Source organism: Mytilus edulis, chromosome 2 (assembly GCF_963676685.1).
Source record: "Mytilus edulis chromosome 2, xbMytEdul2.2, whole genome shotgun sequence".
NCBI classification, from domain to species: Eukaryota; Metazoa; Mollusca; class Bivalvia; order Mytilida; family Mytilidae; genus Mytilus; species Mytilus edulis.
Genome location: NC_092345.1, coordinates 84179342 through 84198494, shown reverse-complemented (window position 1 = coordinate 84198494; position 19153 = coordinate 84179342). Strand labels below are relative to the sequence as shown.

Here is a 19153-nt window from a genome sequence, read left to right as displayed (position 1 = left end):
AAATTAATGCAATGTTAGTATTATGTAACAATTATGTAACCAATTATAATGTTAACTGTGTCTAAAATGTTTTTCACCAAATTTCCACTTTCAAATGAAATTAGCTTCTGCATAGGTTTTCCTAGAGGGTTGATTTTAGTATATGTTGTTCCTATGGCCATTATCTACAAAGAGTGTCTCAGATTTCAGATAGAATGCATAGAACAAATTTCACACATAATTAAACATTATCTTCTTTTATGTGGTTAGGATGTTTATACTAATTACAGTTTAAGAGAGAATGGAATCCCATAGGGACAATTTGAGACACTCTTTTGAAGCCCATGATGTGTTGAATAAGATTTCATTAAAATTTTCTGTATAGTTAAAGAGATGATAGAGCTAAATTCATTCAAGTGAACTGACTGAGATTTTGCCACTAATTACATAATAATTGATTATAGTAATGATTGCATAATAAAAAATATTGCATTCATATAACAGATTAATCTTTTATCTATCTATATATACCTCTTTCATTATTTTTTATGCATTCATAAGAAAGTTACAGCATTTTAGAGGTTAGTGATTGGAAGTTATTATTTATTTATTTATTATATTTGTATTGTGCTACCTTAATGGTATGCTTGTGCATGTTCATACACAGGAGTGTCCCTTTACGAAGAAACCATCTCTAACAGAGTTATGAGGAGGAAATATTATAAATGACACTACGTAAATTTAATGAACACCATCACAAACTGTTGATGTGTTACCCTTTGTTTTACTTTGTATCTCTCAATCGATTTTATGACTTTTGAACATTGGTATACTACTGTTGCCTTATTAATACAAAGATCTTCTACTCTGAAACAACTGAACCAATCACCCAAACTTAAGCTGAATGATCCTGAAGATATCTTGTATAGAGTTTGTGTTTTATATTATTTTTCATAAAAAAAAAACAAGGTTCAATATAACATAGGAGTAAATTTGTTTTTGTCTGATATATCTAAACCCAAGGTATATGAGCAAATCTAACAATGAGCTAAAGTGTTCATCTGGACAAGATATTCCTGCCCTGGAATATTGATTTTTATGTTATGTCCCTGAATTGATAATTCAACGGAAATGTTTCCGTTTTGGTTATTATCTTTAATATTATTATAGATAAAGATAAACTGTAAACAGTAAAAATGTTCAGTATAAGTTAAAATTGTCAATTGACCCCTAAAGGTGTTTTTGATCTTTAGAGGTAACTTTATATAATTTGTTCATCATGTTTGTTACTTTTAACAATCTTCTCTGAAACTATTGAAGCAAATTGAGCCAAATTTAGGTTGAATGAACCTTAGGTTAAATAGTATGCATTTTCTGTTTTATTTTCTTGAACCTACAAACATATGGTCACTGTGGCTCAAATAGAACATAACGGTTAAATGATAGATAAATAGGGAGACACTGTAAACAGTATAAATATTCAGCAAAGAAAGAACTCCATATTACTGAATTTGTTATTTGTTTTTATGCAATACTCTCAGAATGCTAGATACTATCCACACTGGTTTTTGTCCACGCTTATTAATTATGAATTAAAATAATTTGATGAAAAAATAAATAAAAAACTACAGGTGAAAGATTCAGGCACTTGATAGCCTCTTTATATATGTCTTGTGGTTAGAAAATACATAAGATAACACCATTACAAACGTGTCAAAATACATAAGATAACACCATTACAAACGTGTCAGCCCTTACATTTGAAAGGACGTGCTCGATCAGTTCCTGATTAACTACAACATGTTACGCTGATCAGATGATTCAACGACAAACTAGTTTAATAGAGGCTCCTGTACAGTAAATCATCGTCAGCGACGAAACTCTGAAACCCATGAATATGGATGAGTGGATGTCATATGCTGTACATACGTTTGAGGGCTATTTGTATCGTAGTTTTAGTGCAATTTGCAGTTATATCTACTACTGAGTCATTCACCAGAAACACATCGTCGTAGTTAGTGGGTTGCCCAGCTGATCAACTTTGCCATGAAAGCAGCCGTTGTGGAGTCCATACTGCAAAGAAACATCAAAATAGTAAAAAATCAAACCAAAGCAACTCACGTTAACCAAGATAGTCGCCTACCAGAATGGCGACTAAATTTTACCTGTTCCTGGCCAAGTGCAACAGAAAATGTTTAATGTTCAACAATCGCCTCCGGCCACGAGCTGAACGTGCGAGTACTTGTCGTTAAAAATTCCCTTCATCATCATTTCAATCTATATCCTAATTAAATAGTCTTGTATATGTAACTTTCATTTTTTGGAAATTTACTTTGTCACGTTGATCCAATCATGTGAAGCGCAGTTTATATAGCTATAGCGTATTGGGTGTCCTTGTGTGTTATCGTCAAGTCCGTTGTTATTCTGTGTTTTTCATGTTATAATGAACTATTACCGGTATATTATTTATTCGTGTATCTGTGCTGAGTATTCATGCATTTGTTTGTAAGTAGTGTATTCCTGTAACGTAGTGTTTTCATTTTAGCGGTATTTTTAACATTGTCATGTTAGATAATATTAGCAGGAGGTTTGGTTAGCTAAAACTAGAGGCTCTCGAGAGCCTGTTTTGCTAATCTGTATTTACTGATGCTTTGGAATTCATGTATAATAAGGTTAAAATCGTAATTAATAGTATTAGGTATTTTAAAATATTATAATGATATCCAAGATAATAACAAAAAATTGTAAAATTTCCGTAAAATTACTAACTCAGGGGCAGCAACTCAACAATTTGTTGTCGGATTCGTCTGAAAATTTCAGGGCAGATGAATTTATATCTCATAAACATTTTTGCTATCTGTCAGATTTGCTGTAAATGCTTTAGTTTCGGAGAGATAAGCCAAAAACTGCATTTTACCCCTATGTTCTATTTTTAACCATGTCGACCATGATGGTTAGAAAGCGGGGTCATCGGACACATTTTTTACCCAAGATACCCTTATAATGATTATGGCCAAAGATGGTTAAATTTGTCACAGTAGTTTCAGAGAAGAGGATTTTTGTAAAGGTTTCATAAATTTATGAAAAATTGTTAAAAATTTACAATAAAGGACAATTACTCCTAAAGGGGTCGACTGACAATTTTGGTGATGTCGACTTATCTGTGTATCTTACTTTGCTGAACATTATTGCTGTTTACAGTTAATCTCTATCTATAATTATATTCAAAATAATAACCAAAAACTGCTAAATTTCCTTAAAATACTAATTCAGGGGAAGCAACCCAATAATGGGTTGTTGGATTCGTCTGAAAATTTAAGGGCGGATAGATCCTAATCTGATGAACATTTTTAGCTCTGTCAGATTCGCTCTAAATGCTTTAGTTTCAGAGATATAAGGCAAAAACTGCATTTTACCCCCATGTTATATTTTTAGCAATGTCTGTCATGTTGGTTAGAAGGCGGGCTCATCGGACACATCGGACGCATTTTGTAAACTATATACCCTAGTGATGATTGTGACCAAGTTTGGTTAAATTTGGGCCATTAGTTGCAGAGAAGACGATTTTTGTAAAAGTTAACAGACGATGACCACAGGGACTCGGTTAGCAGATTAAAATTTTGTAAATCAATGTTTTTAATTTATTTTTTTATTATTTCCTGTCTATTTCCATTACTATATGAACGTATTTAACGTTGCCTTCACTATTTCTTTGTTTTCTGGCAATGTGCAGTTTACTATCCATATCCATTTACTGAAAAAAACTATTGATTTACAAAATTTTAATCTGCTAACCGAGTCCCTGTGGTGTTTCCCTCAGTTTCCGATTTCTTAATCGTTTTATAACTATTGAACAGCGATATACTCATGTTGCCTTTTTTTAGCTTGTTAATATGAAATTAACTGTCTATAGCTTGTTCATATGTTATTCAATATTTATATAAAAAAAAAGGAAGATGTACATGTGGTAAGATTGCCAATGAGACAACTCTCCACAAGAGACCAAATGACACAGAAAATAACAACTAGTATAGGTAACCGTATTCAGTTTGATCATATTTAATCACAAGCCTTTTCTTTCAATGTATTGTATACATTAACTATATAAGTGTCCTTACAAGCAACGTCATATTGCTTGGTCTTCCAAGTACATGTACTTCATGGAACCGCTTTCTAACTTATTAACATCGATTATATCAGCAGGCAAAGCCGGGCTTCAAAGTCATTGTGATAACTACCTTTTCTAGAGATGGCGTGAATCATATTAGGATACTAAAAAAATCCAAAGACATTTTAGGGTACATACAATCAAAGACTCTTTAGTGTACATACAATCTAAGACTCTTTAGTGTACATACAATCTAAGACTCTTCCATCTTGCAAAAGTGTTAATACAATTTACATTTATACACTTTTCCCTATTCCCCATTCCTAACTAAACGACAAATTCAAAGAACTGATCCTGCTTTGTCAAAAAAAAAAATCCCAACGTAGATACATTTAAGTATCTTGTCTTAAGGAGGGATAAATCCTACTTTTGTACAAAAAAAATCAAACAAAAAAAACCACTCTGATTCAAACAAAACATTCTCTGAATCTGACATAATCAGGATGCTTGAATTCTTGATATCAACATATTTGCTAGGTTTTATGAACGTGTTTTTCAACAAACAATCGGCATTTACATGACAACTAACTGTGTCCCTCTTATTCATATGGGACTGACTACAGACTGGAAATCCTTATGAAAAAGAAATGAAGTTAGCAGTATTCTTTAACTCCACTTTCCCCTATATAAATGATGTTCTTTCACTAAATAAATAAAAATTTAGTGACTATGATGAACGCATCTACTAGTATCTACTAGTATTTCATCATACTTCATTTTAGGATAAAACATATACAGTTGTTAGTAGATATAGGAAGATGTGGTGTGAGTGCCAATGAGACAACTCTCCATCCAAATAACAATTTAAAAAAGTAAACCATAATAGGTCAATGTACGGCCTTCAACACGGAGATCACACCGAACAACAAGCTATAAAGGGCCCCAAAATTACTAGTGTAAAACCATTCAAACGGGAAAACCAACGGTCTAATCTATATAAAATAAAAAAAACGAGAAACGAGAAACGAGAAACACATATAAATTACATAAACAAACGACAACTACTGTACATCAGATTCCTGACTTAGGACAGGTACAAACATTTGCAGCGGGATTAAACGTTTTAATGGATCCAAACCTTCTCCCTTTTTCTGAAACAATAGCATAACATCACAACATAGAAAAACACACGATAAAATATCAATTGGCAGGTTTAACTCAATCAAAAAACAGTTGTGTCTGCCTTATATTTTGACTTACATCTGGAAATTGAATTTGAGGTTCGAATGGAGAAAAAAACACGTTAACATGACTAAATACTAGTAGAGCAGTTCAGCTTCTAAATTGTGAACTTTCCATTTCTATGTGGCATCATTCCAGCAGCACCTGCATACGGATGATATATCTCTCAGTTGATAAGGTATCTACAGGCTTACATTTACTATCATTATTTCTATGATAGAAGGTTGCTGTTCACAAGAAAGCTATGAAACCGAGAGTTCCAAGTGGTGAAGTTGAAATCATCTTTCGTTAATTTTGCGAACGCCATCACAAGTTGGTTGTCTGTTTTACAGATGACGAAGGATATGTTCCACAATCCCGTCCCCTTTTCCCTACATGTAACATACCAAGTTTATCATCGTGTTTGAAATTGCATGAGCAACACGACGGGTGGCACATGTAATACAGGATGTGATTACCCTTCCAGAGCATCTGAGATCAGTCCCAGTTTCAAGTTGATGGGATTCGTGTTGCTCAGTTTTTAATTTTCTATGTACTGGTTTTTTTTTTGTATAGCTTGTTTATATATTATTCACTGTTTAGTTTGTTCACATATTATTCACTCTATAGCCTGTTCAATATTTTATTCACTATGTAGTTTGTATATATGTTATGCACTGTATATATTGCTTGGGTTCGTAGATGAGATATTGCGGAAAGGTCTTAGTGATAAACAAGAATTTTGTATGATCTCTACACAGGTTTTTTTTCGAACGAAGAAACCATAAATTTAACTGTTTAAAGACTATAGAAATATTTTACCTTTCATAAGAATTATTGTTGAATAAAGATTAAACATACATAACTAGCATTGCAGAGACTGGAAATATTTTTGAGGTGTAAAGAATATTTTATAGCAGTCTTGTATGCAGAAAAGACTTAAATCAATTACATCCAGTGTGAAGGATTAATGTACTTAACAATTTATTACTTTTTATCACAAGAGAAAGAATTAATTGAATGAATGCAATCTGGGTTTAGCATCGAACAAATCGTAAAGGCAAAATGAAATAGATTTCTTCTTAAATGAACGTTGTCCAAATCGATTTTAAGGAAAATTAATTTAAGGCTGATAAATACGTTCTTATCTAACAAATGATGTACTAATTATACTGGCTAGCCCAAAGGAGTTCAATGTGAACTATTCCACGGCCGACACTCGGCTAACCGAGAGATTGGTCAATTAATCTATATTGAGTATGCGGCTATATGGGCGGTTGGTCTGTTAATCGGGTTGGTTGTACGTCTGTTATGAGTAAAACGCATAATTTAATGTTAAACTCGGTTAAATATACAGATTTTTGGCATATGATGAGAACCAAATCAAAAAAAGAAAAGTGTCTGACAAAATGATATCTATCATAGAACATTTTCCACCTGTAAAAAAATTTCATAGCCTGCGCAGTTTTCAGTAAAACTAAAAAGTATATGGTTTTTATGCTTATACGCATAGCAATTTTTTGGATAAAAGGCTAAAAAAAACATTTTTAGATATCATAAAAGGACACAAAATAGTACTTTGGTTCAAAAATAAAAATTATCATTGAGAAATATTTCATAATTGTAATAGAACTTGAGTAATACCACATTTAGATGAATATAAGGGTAATAAAGTCTGTTAATGGGTTGGACAATTTAAATTGTGTCAGTTAAGAGTTATTTAGCCACGACAATAGTTTTGCTACCTTCATATTTTCACACTGAAAACATTAAGAGTAAGATTTACTTGTGAATAAAAAATGACAATACGGTGCAACAGTATTCTTATATAAAGGGCATTTTTACTCTATTTTCATTTCCTTGAATTTTATTGAAAGGTGTGTCACTTCAATATAGCGTTATATGGACTGATTAGCCGCTCGAATATGCATGAATTTATTATTCACTCCAAGTTATCAATCAGCCTTTTTTGTGCCTGTTCAAAGTATGCAACACATATGAATCTGTCATGTGTTGCAATGCAGCTGGTTAAATTCCATGCGTTTTCCGGTATGCATTGTCTTTTCTACCAAGTCATCATTGTCATTTTCTGCCTAAGGAAATGTCTGTATCAAGTACTGAATATGACCGCTCGAGTATGACCGTTGTTTTCTAATCGTTATGATCTTCTCCATTATCATCATCTTCAAGAACGGTGTCATCAGCTTAAACATCAGATGAATTAGCTTTTGATTTCTTCCATCTATATTTTCTATTATCATGATTATTGTAATTTTTATGTTTTCTCTTCATGCTGAAATTAAAAAAAAAAATCAACTTTACTTACTGATGTTTTCTTACATTACGAAGTTTATCTCTGATTTCAATACTTGACAAATTGGTGTCATTCAGAACAATGAAACAGAATCCACATGATATATGCGACCATTCTTTGATGAAATTAATATTACTTTAATATTGCACTTTTTGAAACCATTTTTTTTTTATCAATTTTCAGTTTCCATTGTCTAAATAAACTCATCATAGATACCAGGATTACAATTTTATATTTACGTCAGACGCGCGTTTCGCCTACAAAAGACTCATCAGTGACGCTCGAATAAAAAAATGTTTAAAAGGCCAAATAAAGTACGAAGTTGAAGAGCATTGGATACCAAAAATTCCTAAAAGTTTTGCCAAATACAGCTAAGGTAACCTATTCCTGAGGTAGAAAAGCCTTAGTATTTAAAAAAATCAAAGTTTTGTTAACAGTTAATTTATTATTATGAACATATCAATGATAACTCAAGTCAACACAGAAGTGCCGACTACTGGGCTGGTGATATCCTCGGGGATATAAATCTCCACCAGCATACTTTATGTTTCATTGTTCATGTGTTGTTTCCGTATATTTAAGCCACTCGTCTTGAACCTGCCATTTGTTTAGATAACACCCCATATAGCAATCAAATTATACTTTTTATACTTTTATACGGCTTTTATTGTCATTCATAACTCTTAACAGACCAATTAACAGACCGGGTTTATACATCCGACCCATTAACAGACCAGATTTTTATTAAACATTGATTTATGTCACCAAAATACAGTTTTTCGTGTAGATTTTTAACATAATGATATTAATATGGTTAACAAACATAATGCCCGTCTTTTTTCGATGTTCAAAATATTGCATGCAAGTAAATTCAACCAACTTGTCATTTTTGTGTACATTTTGTGTGCGTAAAATGTACAAATTTATTGATGAGTAACCCGCCTTTTCATTTTATAGATCGTTTATCGAAGCTAGAAAAAAATTAATTACACCATTGGATTCAGTACTCCAAATTGTTTCGTCAGACATGAATAGTTTTTATGATACAACTATATTTAAAAAGTTATAAAATGAAACATACTTACCTTGCAAATGTGTATTCAGTGGTTGTCGTTTGTTGTTGTAATTCATACCAAGGATTTGTATTATATATACTATACAAATCCTTGTTCATACCATTTAATATTATGTGTTTTTACGGTTTATTGTTTTTGTATATAAATCAGGCTGTTCGTTTTTCTTGTTTGAGTTGTTTTTAATATATATTCATAGTTTGTATTTTTTTTGTGTTTTATGCGGCATTTCTTCTGGTTTCCTGTCACCTGTCATCAATCTAATTAAAATATAGATCTCCGATTTCGTTATACTACGTTACTACTCATATGTATTAACGTAGTATAACCGTCGGAAATCGGAGATCTATATTTTGATTAGATTGATCTGTCATGGGTGTTATACTAATACTAAATTTTAAGTCATGGCACATTTTCGAATTGAAATACGCCTTGATTTTGTCTTTTGTCACTACATGTCTTTTAATTAAATTACTAGTCACGTTGTCTTTACTGTCTATATTTTATTTCTGTGTCTTCTTTTTCTGACTCATTAGACAGTCATTTTGAGTAATTAAACATTTGCTAAACACCATTATCTGCCTTTTTGGTCGGATTGTTGTCTCTTTGACATATTCCCCATTTCCGATTTCCATTCTCAATTTTATCATATTAGATCTGAGACTACTATAACACTTATAGTAGTCTCAGATTAGATGTTTACGCATACAATGGATAGCTTGTATAACCAGTGGAACATATTTCAGAGACAATGAATTTATTTCAGCAGGTAAGGAACATTTGAAAGTCTCACAACCCCCAGAAGTAATTTCACCAGGTAAATTGTGGAACTTATTTTATAAAGATGGAACAGAATTGCATAATATGTTTGGTTTGACAGTCAGATTTGAACGCCGACAGTTGTGTGCTCCAAGAAAGGATAATTAACAAGAGTAGGCCTATACGGGGTAATACAATTGCATACGTTACTTTCCCCCAGTTGTAACATATCCCAATATTTTCGTGAAGAATTTCGTTGACTCCTGATCAAATTATAATCATGACTACTGCTGAAGGATGTGTTTGGTTACAGAGAGAAATTTCAATCCCTGCGAAGAAAAGAGGCTGTCATTTAATATCAGATGAATTTACTCGATTAGTTCCTGAAATAGAACAAATTAAGATAGGACTTGCAAATGTGCATAGTAAGATATTTTTTATCCAACAAGCTGACAAACGTGTGCCACATACATGTTCTATAGATAAATCATGGAAATGGTATATGACACCTAAAATTCTTGAAAAATTATCCATTCACTGTTGCAGCAATGGCCTGTTCCGTGGGTTTCATTGTGTTTAAGCGTGAAACAGGATTGGCAGATTTTTTTAACATGAAAGTTTGATATATTAAACGTGAAAATGGGAAATGAAGTCGGGCTGGACACAAAACAACATGCGCTATTATGGCAAAGAGATGAGGGATACAGGATTCTGTCAAAACTCAAATCCATGATATCTCGGCCTATAACAAAATCGGACTATAACAAACTCGGACTATAACAAACTCGGCCTCCCAAAATCGGACTATAACAAAACTCGGACTATACCAAACTCGGACTACTATAAGAATATAAGTATAATGTTGATTGTTGCTGTCATTGGAAATTAATTTTCAATTCTTAATTTAAAATGAATTTTTATCTACAATTAATTAAATAATTTATTTTTGAACATTTTTGAAGGGGATAAAAAAAAAATACGTTAACAAGATATATATATATATATATATATATATATATATATATATATATATATATATATATATATATATATATATATATATATATATATATCAAACGTCTGAAAAATAGTCAACGATTTTTCCCACGTGGGAGCTGGATCGTTACAAGTAACGATACATGTACACAATAAAATAAATTATATAAACGCCTAAAAAGTGTACATAACAACACCAATGATATAAAAAGGATTTGACAACACTAGTTTATATATATATAAAAAGAAAAGTACAAAAAAACTTCTATTTGAAGTTGATACATTGAAAATTTACCGCTGATTTGTCATTCCAGTATTATTATTTGTAATGATGTCCCTCTCAGAATAAATTTTTATTATATGCATATCTTAATTGATTATGACATCATGCCACGTGTATCGTTGACACCTTTTTAATCACCATAAGTTAAACAAACAACTGGCACATGTACTGTTGACACCTATCTAATCACCCAAGTCAGGACACAACTACCTGTTATTACACGAAATTGGGAACTAAATATCCAATTAAATGTGTCTTGTCTTGTATTGGCTGTAACTGAACTTCAGTTTTTTTTTTTTTTTTTTTTTTTTTATTACAAATCTTGTGTTATTATAAGACAATTTAGTGAGTTGTAGTTTTTCTGGTTTCTGATCATACTATGTATGGTGGAGTCTTGGTGTGATTTATCTGTACATTGCAATACTATTTAATAAAGAAAACAGAGGGTTTACAAATTTTATTTCAGTAGATTGCATTATAAAAAATAATTAAAATTCTGTTTATAGGAAGCTAATACAAAGAAGAAGTATCTTACTGAATACAACTTTAATTTCCCTAAAGTAAAAGAACAATCAAGCAAGACTTTTTTATCCATAGAAAGTAAAATGTTTACGAGTAACAGTTATGAACAAGAATAATATATAGAAGCACTTACCAGTATTACAAACTCTGTGCTGCCATAAACTACACGAATCACACTGTAAGGCATGTTGCTTTGTTGTAACTTTTCTAGAACATTCGACACAGTTTTTTTTTTTTTTTTTTTTTTTTTTTTTTTTTTTTTTTTTTTTTATAGCACTCAGATTGTTGTTGACTTTATAGAAAAAATAACGATCATATGTAAAACAATAGCACACAATTTAACAAAACAAAATATAAAAAGTAGCAGGTTATAAAAGATTTGAGTTTAGTTTAGCTGTGCATACATATGCTAAGAAGGAAGTCAAAGGATAGAGTCAAAAATAGATTACAACTTAAATGTAATAAAATTCCTATAGCAAAAACACATTTCAAACATCGTTTCAATCACCTATATTAAGGTCGATCCTGATGTTGTTTTTTTTGTCAACTTTCTCATCATTGTGCTTTTTTTTTAATTTAAATTCGACGCAGTGGTCGGTACCCATGTTGAAAATGATGAGGGATTTTTTTTCATGTTATTTTATAGAAGTATTTGGTAAGATCAAAGAAATCTCTGTTGTTTTTTCAATTTTACTCCAAATCTATTTTTAGATACATGTATAATAAATGTTTGCCTCGGCTTGCCTTTCTAAAAACATTGTATCCGTTTGATGTGACCATTTGAATATAATGAGGCCCCTCATGGGGGGGTCCTAGTAATCACATAATCACCATGTTTTTGCCAATATAATCACATAATCATTAAATATTTGCTTATCTTTAGTAATCAAATAATCATAAACTAAAAATACAGTCCTAGGTAATCAAATAATCATGAAATATTTGGCTTAATAATCAAATAATCATTAAAAAAACGGCCAAGTAATCACATAATCAAAAACCCCATGAGGGCCCTCTATAATTACTTTTCAATTGCTGAAGCCATTAATAAAGAACTACAGATAAGTGAAATTGTTAAGAAGCCATTCACTGTCAATCACATTTCTCTTTGTTTATATACTAATCATAAACACCAAGGATTAAACACGATAAAAACACGAACACACGCCAATCATTAAAATATCTTTTGTCAATACACACAATAAATCACAATGATATTTCAAATAAAAGTTAATTATCCTCATTTAAACATTTCAAATTCAACTCATATAACATTCTATATATGGTCTTTTTTTCAAAAATATTCATTATAATCTCATAAATTCGTATATAATTTTAATATGTACAGTGGTTTTTTTTTTTAAAGTAAAAAAAATAACCCATCTACTAATCGTAGTCCGAGTTTGTTCAATATATTTCTTCATATAAATAATGGTAGGCCGAGTTTGTTATAGTCCGAGTTTGTTATAGTCCGATTTTGTTATAGTCCGATTTTGTTTTAGTCCGAGTTATCCAGCAGCGAAAACTACAAGCGTTTCCAGGATCAGACCACTCCCCCCCCACCATGAAACCCCCTGTTCCTTCATGGGAATAATTGAATTGATCACTCAAGAGGGCCTAACCTGCAACCATACAAACTCATCATGGATCCAGTCTCTGGAAAAATAAGCATGCAGAATTTGTCAGTCATTACAATGCTCTTGTTCATGTTATTTATAAACAATGTAAAAAAGCACTAAATTCCTACACTGACAATGACCCACCATTACTTTTCTACTTTGTAGTAAAAATACAAATTTTAATTAATTCTACCTTAAATATATATAAAAAATATATGTTAGTTGATTTTTATACTCTTTAAAAGATCTATCTTTTTTCCAGTAAAGCATACATCAGCCAGTCTTTGTCTAAATGAGGTAAGTTTTATTTTAAGATAAAGACTAAAATAGAGATTGTATACTGACACAGCATAGTTTTGTGTGGGTAAAAACAATGTTGTTAATCAAAAACTACCCGAAAACATGCACACACTCTTTTACAGAAAGTGAATTTTGTGTTTACATTTTTTTTTCAATATAACGATTTATGGGATTTCCAAAGACCTAATGAGTTGTGTAAGTGCATACATGTACAATGTGAAAATTTTACAGATGTTGATATAGTGAATTTGACCCAAAATGCAGGGCTGCTATTCTAATTATATAAGGGTTAATACTGAGTCTACCTTTGTATATGAATAGAATATAATTCGGGGTATACATCACAAAGTCTGCAGACTTATGACCCAAATAATCAAATTCTTCTAGGGGTCAGCATACAATCTTCGACCATAGCTAGATTAATACATTATGCCAAGCTCTAAATTATCCCTTTTTATAAAAATAATTTGAATGCATGATTAACAAAAACTTTATAAAATCTACCATCAACACCACATTTACAAAATGCAATTAAACACTCACAATGAACCATGTGTAGAAATTTCATACTGTGGATCAGTTTTAATTTGTGGTATTTTTTACCAGTTTTCATGCTTAAATGAAGTTTAAATTTTCTGTATGCTTTTATGAAGACTTTAAGAGAAAAATTATGAAAATATTAAATGAATCCACAGCATGCAGTAATGCAACTTTTAACTATTTTTGTAGTTTCAATCAGTGGACAAAAAAAAGGTACATGTACATTAAAATACATAAATTACATGTAAAACATATAATGACATAAAAGAACATATAATTACAGAAAAGATCATAAAATGACATATAATTACAGAAAAGAACATAAAATGACATAAGTACAGAAAAGAACATTAAATGACATATACATGTAATGACATAAAATGACATGCAGTTCATGAAATGAAATTATAGTATAGTACTCAAAATAAAAACAATGTAGATAAAAAAACAACCAACCAAACAACATAAGTCATGACATGTGAAGACAATAGTCATTATTACTTTTTAGCAATAATAGGGACATTGACATGTCTGATATTTGGTATTCCTTAGATTTGTATAACAAGGGACTGGGGCAAAATGAGAACTTTGTTCCATTGGTTTAATTTTGTATACCAGATAATGGGCTGATTGTGTTAAAGTAGTGGCACATTTAGAAATTTAAGATTATTATTAATTGAAGTTTGAGTTTGTCAGATGGAACTGATTTTAACCATATCACATTTTTTCTTTTTTATACAATGTACTTATTATTTTTCAGAACTGGGACTCTGATGTACGGTGAGTAAATTTATATCCCAAAATCATATTCTCTTGGGTTTTTTTTTGAGATGCAAATATATCTGCAGCCTTATAAAATAAGGTGTGCATTCCATATGTTTTATTTTAAACTTTTGGAATTCAACACATGTCCAACCTATATCATTATTAGAAATCTCTGACTACATGAAAAAAAATCAAATTATAAAATATATGGAGGATAAAGTTACCACTAGGAAGCAGAACATACAATTACAATAAATGAAAAGCAAATTTAATACCACAAAATATATTCATGAAAGCACTGGGTTAGATACCCTTGCCACGAAGGTATCCCCTTTCATATTTTAATCAATGCAACCCTAATTGGTTTTTGAATCCCATTTTCATTTGTTCAAAAATCATTAAGATAGTCAGACTATTAAGTTTTGTTCAGCTTCCCATTACTTTGATTCCAGGAGTGGTTCACAGTTGAAGGATATTTAAATTCTGTTTTAATATCCACACGCTAAGATGTGAAGTTTATACATGTAGTATACTGAATATGATATTTATGAATTTATTTGACAAACTTTATATGATAATTGCTCTACTTTTTACAGGGTGGACATGGAAAGCATGCTTAATAAACTGATTCCAGATGTATGTATAACTATAAACATGAAACATCTGATTCTGTGGGTACCAAGTTTTTGGTGACTTGAAGGAAAATCATATTTTTGTGAATATTTTTGATTTCCTTGTTTAGCAAAAGTTTGTATACATGTACATGCCTATAGACAATGTATTACAACTGTACCACAGAAAATAAGGAAAATTGGTAGCCAACGAATAATAATGAATCCACAGTAACATCTATAAGTATCTTGTTGGATTATGGAATGATTATTGTTTTGCCACTTGAAATAAGACAAAGTGAGGAGAAGGTACATTTTGGAGATGACTTAGTTCTGTAAATTCACCTAATATGAAAATAATTGTTATTAAATCAAATGTGTTGTTATCAAGCAATATACAATCTTTAAACAGGAACAAATAAAATATGACCACTTATGTCTACTTTAAAGTAAAATTTGTAGATTTCTTTTGAAGAAATGAAAATTTGAAGATGTATTCTGGAGATTTATTTTTCAAACATTCTTGATTAACTGTATTTTAAAGAAAGATCCAGAGAATGATTTTTATATCATTTTCAAACATCTTGAGAAATTTTCAAATTTTTATGAAATATAACCATTTTTTAACAAATGAATGAGTGAAATGACTTTTGTAAGATTTTGCAGGTATGCTAACATTTGTTGAAATTACAATTAAAATATTTGTTGATGTTATCCAGAATAAGAAGGAATTGATTCAGTTGGAATGATATTTAATGATGATATATTTATGTATATATGTAATGTTAAATTTCACAATATAAATATAAGTATTCATATTTGCATAAGCATGTGCTAGTAGCAGAAGACTAACATGAAAATCTTCTTCTTATTGAACCACCTCATCAGATTCAGATTTGTCATAATTTTAAATGTTTCTTTCAAAATTTTGTTCAGTTACTATTATCAATGAACTGAGCGAAACCAATTTCCGTTTTGTTTTCCAGAGTACACCATTCAGACACAAATGTGAGGGTCCTGATGACATGGTATGTGTTTGGTTTTTGGCAGAGTATATTTTTAAACTTATCCAATATTTTAAGTTTTCTATTCACAATATTTTATGGACAGTATGTTCTTACATCATGTACATCTGCAATCGTATATTCAATTTTACAAAACAACAGTATTTAATTTTGTGTTTTACTATAAATAAAAAGCATGAGACAAAAAAAACAACAATGTCTTCTGTACTTATAAAAGGCAAGAAAATGTTCATAATTTCTCGCCCATTCCTTCATAGGTAGCCAGAAATTCTAAAAAATACCAAAGTCCCCCAGAAAATGAACAGGTTATAGGTTAAACTTTTAGTAAAACCTTAAACTTATTACAACTGCTATGGGCTATTATTTCAAAGTGTACAATCTGATCATGTGTTTGACATTATCAAAAAATTATTCTTGGACTTTTTATATTTTCAGCCTGCACATATAAAGACAGCTTTTATAGGAACATCCCTTAGCATACCTATAACAGAAGGGAAACTCAACTTAGGTACATGGCAGGGTATATGGTTGTGTGAACATAGAGATCATGCAGGTAACACTCAAATATAAATTTATATGTTCCATAATGTACAGATATTGTCAACATTACTTTACAAAAGTTTTGTCTACCCCTTCCATGAATATATATGATTATGATAGAAGTAATTAAATTATTAAAAAAAGATATTCATTAGGTTTATTTAAACTTATGTGGCCATGAATTTTACTTTCCTGAATGGTTGACTTTCAAGAAAATATCAGGACAACTTCAGGCATTCAATTTGGTAACCACCACAAAACTTAAATTTTATTTACAATCAGAGAAGTAATTGTTTCTTAAATTTTTATTTCTTTTGCAATGAAAGAAGAAATGAAACTCAGTATATGTAATAGAGTAAAAGTTGCATAATCTAAGATTTCATGGTATTCTTTTATATCCACCCAATTCAAGTTTCTGATTATGATCACATATTCTTTAAGTAATAAGTTTTTTGAAATTCAAAGTTTGAATGTGACCAGTTAAATACCATCTCAATATCTGTTTTAAGATTTTAGTGGGATAAAAGTTTATTTTGTTCAGGATAAGATGGAATATTTCACTCTAGCATATTATATTTATATATACTTTTATTTTCAGGCAAAAGAAACCTGGTTGTAACTGTGCAAGGAGCTCCAATGAAAAAATGAGAATCATCTGTGCAAGGAGCTCCAATGAAAAAATGAGAATCATCTGTGTCAGAATATTAACACTAGTGTCATACATTGATCATCTAAAGTACTACAGAACTTTATATGATTATCATTACATGGTGTAATAACTAGAGTAAAATCATGATTCAAATTTAATGAGAGTCAAAATGGACAATGTTTTCCTCAAAATTAAGGATATTTCAGAAAACAAAATATCTAGCCCATGAAAGAAAAATAAATACATGTGTACTGGTATTATGAAAATAATGAAATGTGGTATGAAATTGGTCACAGTGGTTATAGAAGTTTGTGGGTTAAATGTTATTGCTTTTTAAAAGGTTGAAAGTATCCTGAATGTGCATGACCAGGAACATGTGTATCTTACAAATTGCATTTGACCAGAGATATGACCTATTCAAGATTTCATTGTCTTTAAAACTGTCAAGTTTGCTACAGCCAAGCCATTTTAGTTTCAACTCTTGCTTATAAACATGTCTTTGAGGATTTATAATTTTATAGTAGAATCCATTTGTTTTATATATTCTTAAAATTATTTATTTCAAATATTTGTATTCTTTTTAGATATTTTTATTTTTTACTTCAAACAACTGGTTAAATTTCAATAGATATAGTTTTCAGATAGATTTAAAAAGTCATTAGGATGTTTTTGATTTACTGCTTTCCTAAGTTTTCAATTATTTATATGTTATGTTTTGCATCTTCATTTATTAAAAGTTGAAAAAATATTGCTTTTCTTTTCATGTTTTCAAATTATGTACCAGAAATCTTGATAATAAAATTGAGAATGGAAATGGGGAATGTGTCAAAGAGACAATAACCCGACCATGCATGGACAGAAAACAGCAGAAGGTCACCAACAGGTCTTCAATGCAGCGAGAAACTCCTGTACCCGGAGGCGTCCTACAGCCGGCCCTAAACAAATATATACACTAGTTCAGTGATAATGAACGCCATACTAAACTCCAAATTATACACAAGAAACTAAAATTAAAAATAATTCACGACTAACAAAGGCCAGAGGCTACTGACTTGGGACAGGGGCAAAAATGCGACAGGGTTAAACATGTTTATGAGATCTCAACCCTCCCCTATACCTCTAGCCAATGTAGAATAGTAAACGCATAACAATAACCATTGGAAGATTTTATCCTTATATATTTAGGTAGTATGCTATATAAAAACAGTGACAGATTGTTAAACTTTTCAAAAAAAGTAGTTATATCTTTTCCTATTTTGCACAATATAATAAAAGTTTTACACCACTGAGCGTTTTGTAAGCTACAGATAGTAAGAAATTGACACATGTTGTATTGAAAATACAAGGAAATTGTGAAAATAAAAATAAAAAATAATCATAGAATTACTTAGTATTTTTTTTAATTCAAATTTTAGAAAGATAGTCACCAGTTGACATTGACCATAGGATTTTTATGGAAAAACAGTAAAAAATTAGGAAGTATATCTTTTTCTTCACCTTCCCAATTAATATTGTTCAGTGACAATGTCTTGTAACAACAACCATTGTATGACGTCAGATAAGTGTATAAAAAACTGTATATATGGGATTTATTTTTCATGTGAAAGTATCATTTAATATCTAATTGGAAATGCACTGCATTTCTTTGCAACCAATTTAATTAAATCAAATATCATTCTTCATGCAAGTCAAATGTTTCACAGAATGGAGAAGGAACAGCTTGCATGAACAGGGTATATGTAGATTGTGATATTTTCCCGTGCTTTATAAAAAAGAGAGAGAAGCTACCAAGCTTGTCAAGAAAAACCAGAACATTGTGGCTGACAAAGAATAATTGTATTTCTGTAGG

At 30.6% G+C, this 19153-nt stretch overlaps 1 protein-coding gene across 1 annotated transcript; it reads left to right on the top strand.

The window, feature by feature from the left end:
- Positions 1-9655: 9655 nt before the first annotated feature.
- LOC139510353 (UPF0047 protein YjbQ-like) lies at positions 9656-17452 on the top strand. Its single transcript, XM_071296936.1, has 8 exons — positions 9656-9879; positions 13137-13171; positions 14475-14494; positions 15076-15115; positions 16077-16118; positions 16551-16668; positions 17254-17315; positions 17352-17452. The coding sequence occupies exons 1-7, from the start codon at positions 9735-9737 to the stop codon at positions 17301-17303; spliced, it is 450 nt and encodes a 149-aa protein (XP_071153037.1). The 5' UTR covers positions 9656-9734; the 3' UTR covers positions 17304-17315; positions 17352-17452.
- Positions 17453-19153: the final 1701 nt, after the last annotated feature.

Coding starts and splice junctions, on each gene's coding strand:
- LOC139510353 (XM_071296936.1), top strand. CDS start 9,735: ATGACTACTGCTGAAGGATGTGTTTGGTTACAGAGAGAAATTTCAATC. Junction 9,880..13,136: donor AGGACTTGCAAATGTGCATA/GTAAGATATTTT, acceptor TCTTTTTTCCAG/TAAAGCATACATCAGCCAGT. Junction 13,172..14,474: donor CCAGTCTTTGTCTAAATGAG/GTAAGTTTTATT, acceptor ATTATTTTTCAG/AACTGGGACTCTGATGTACG.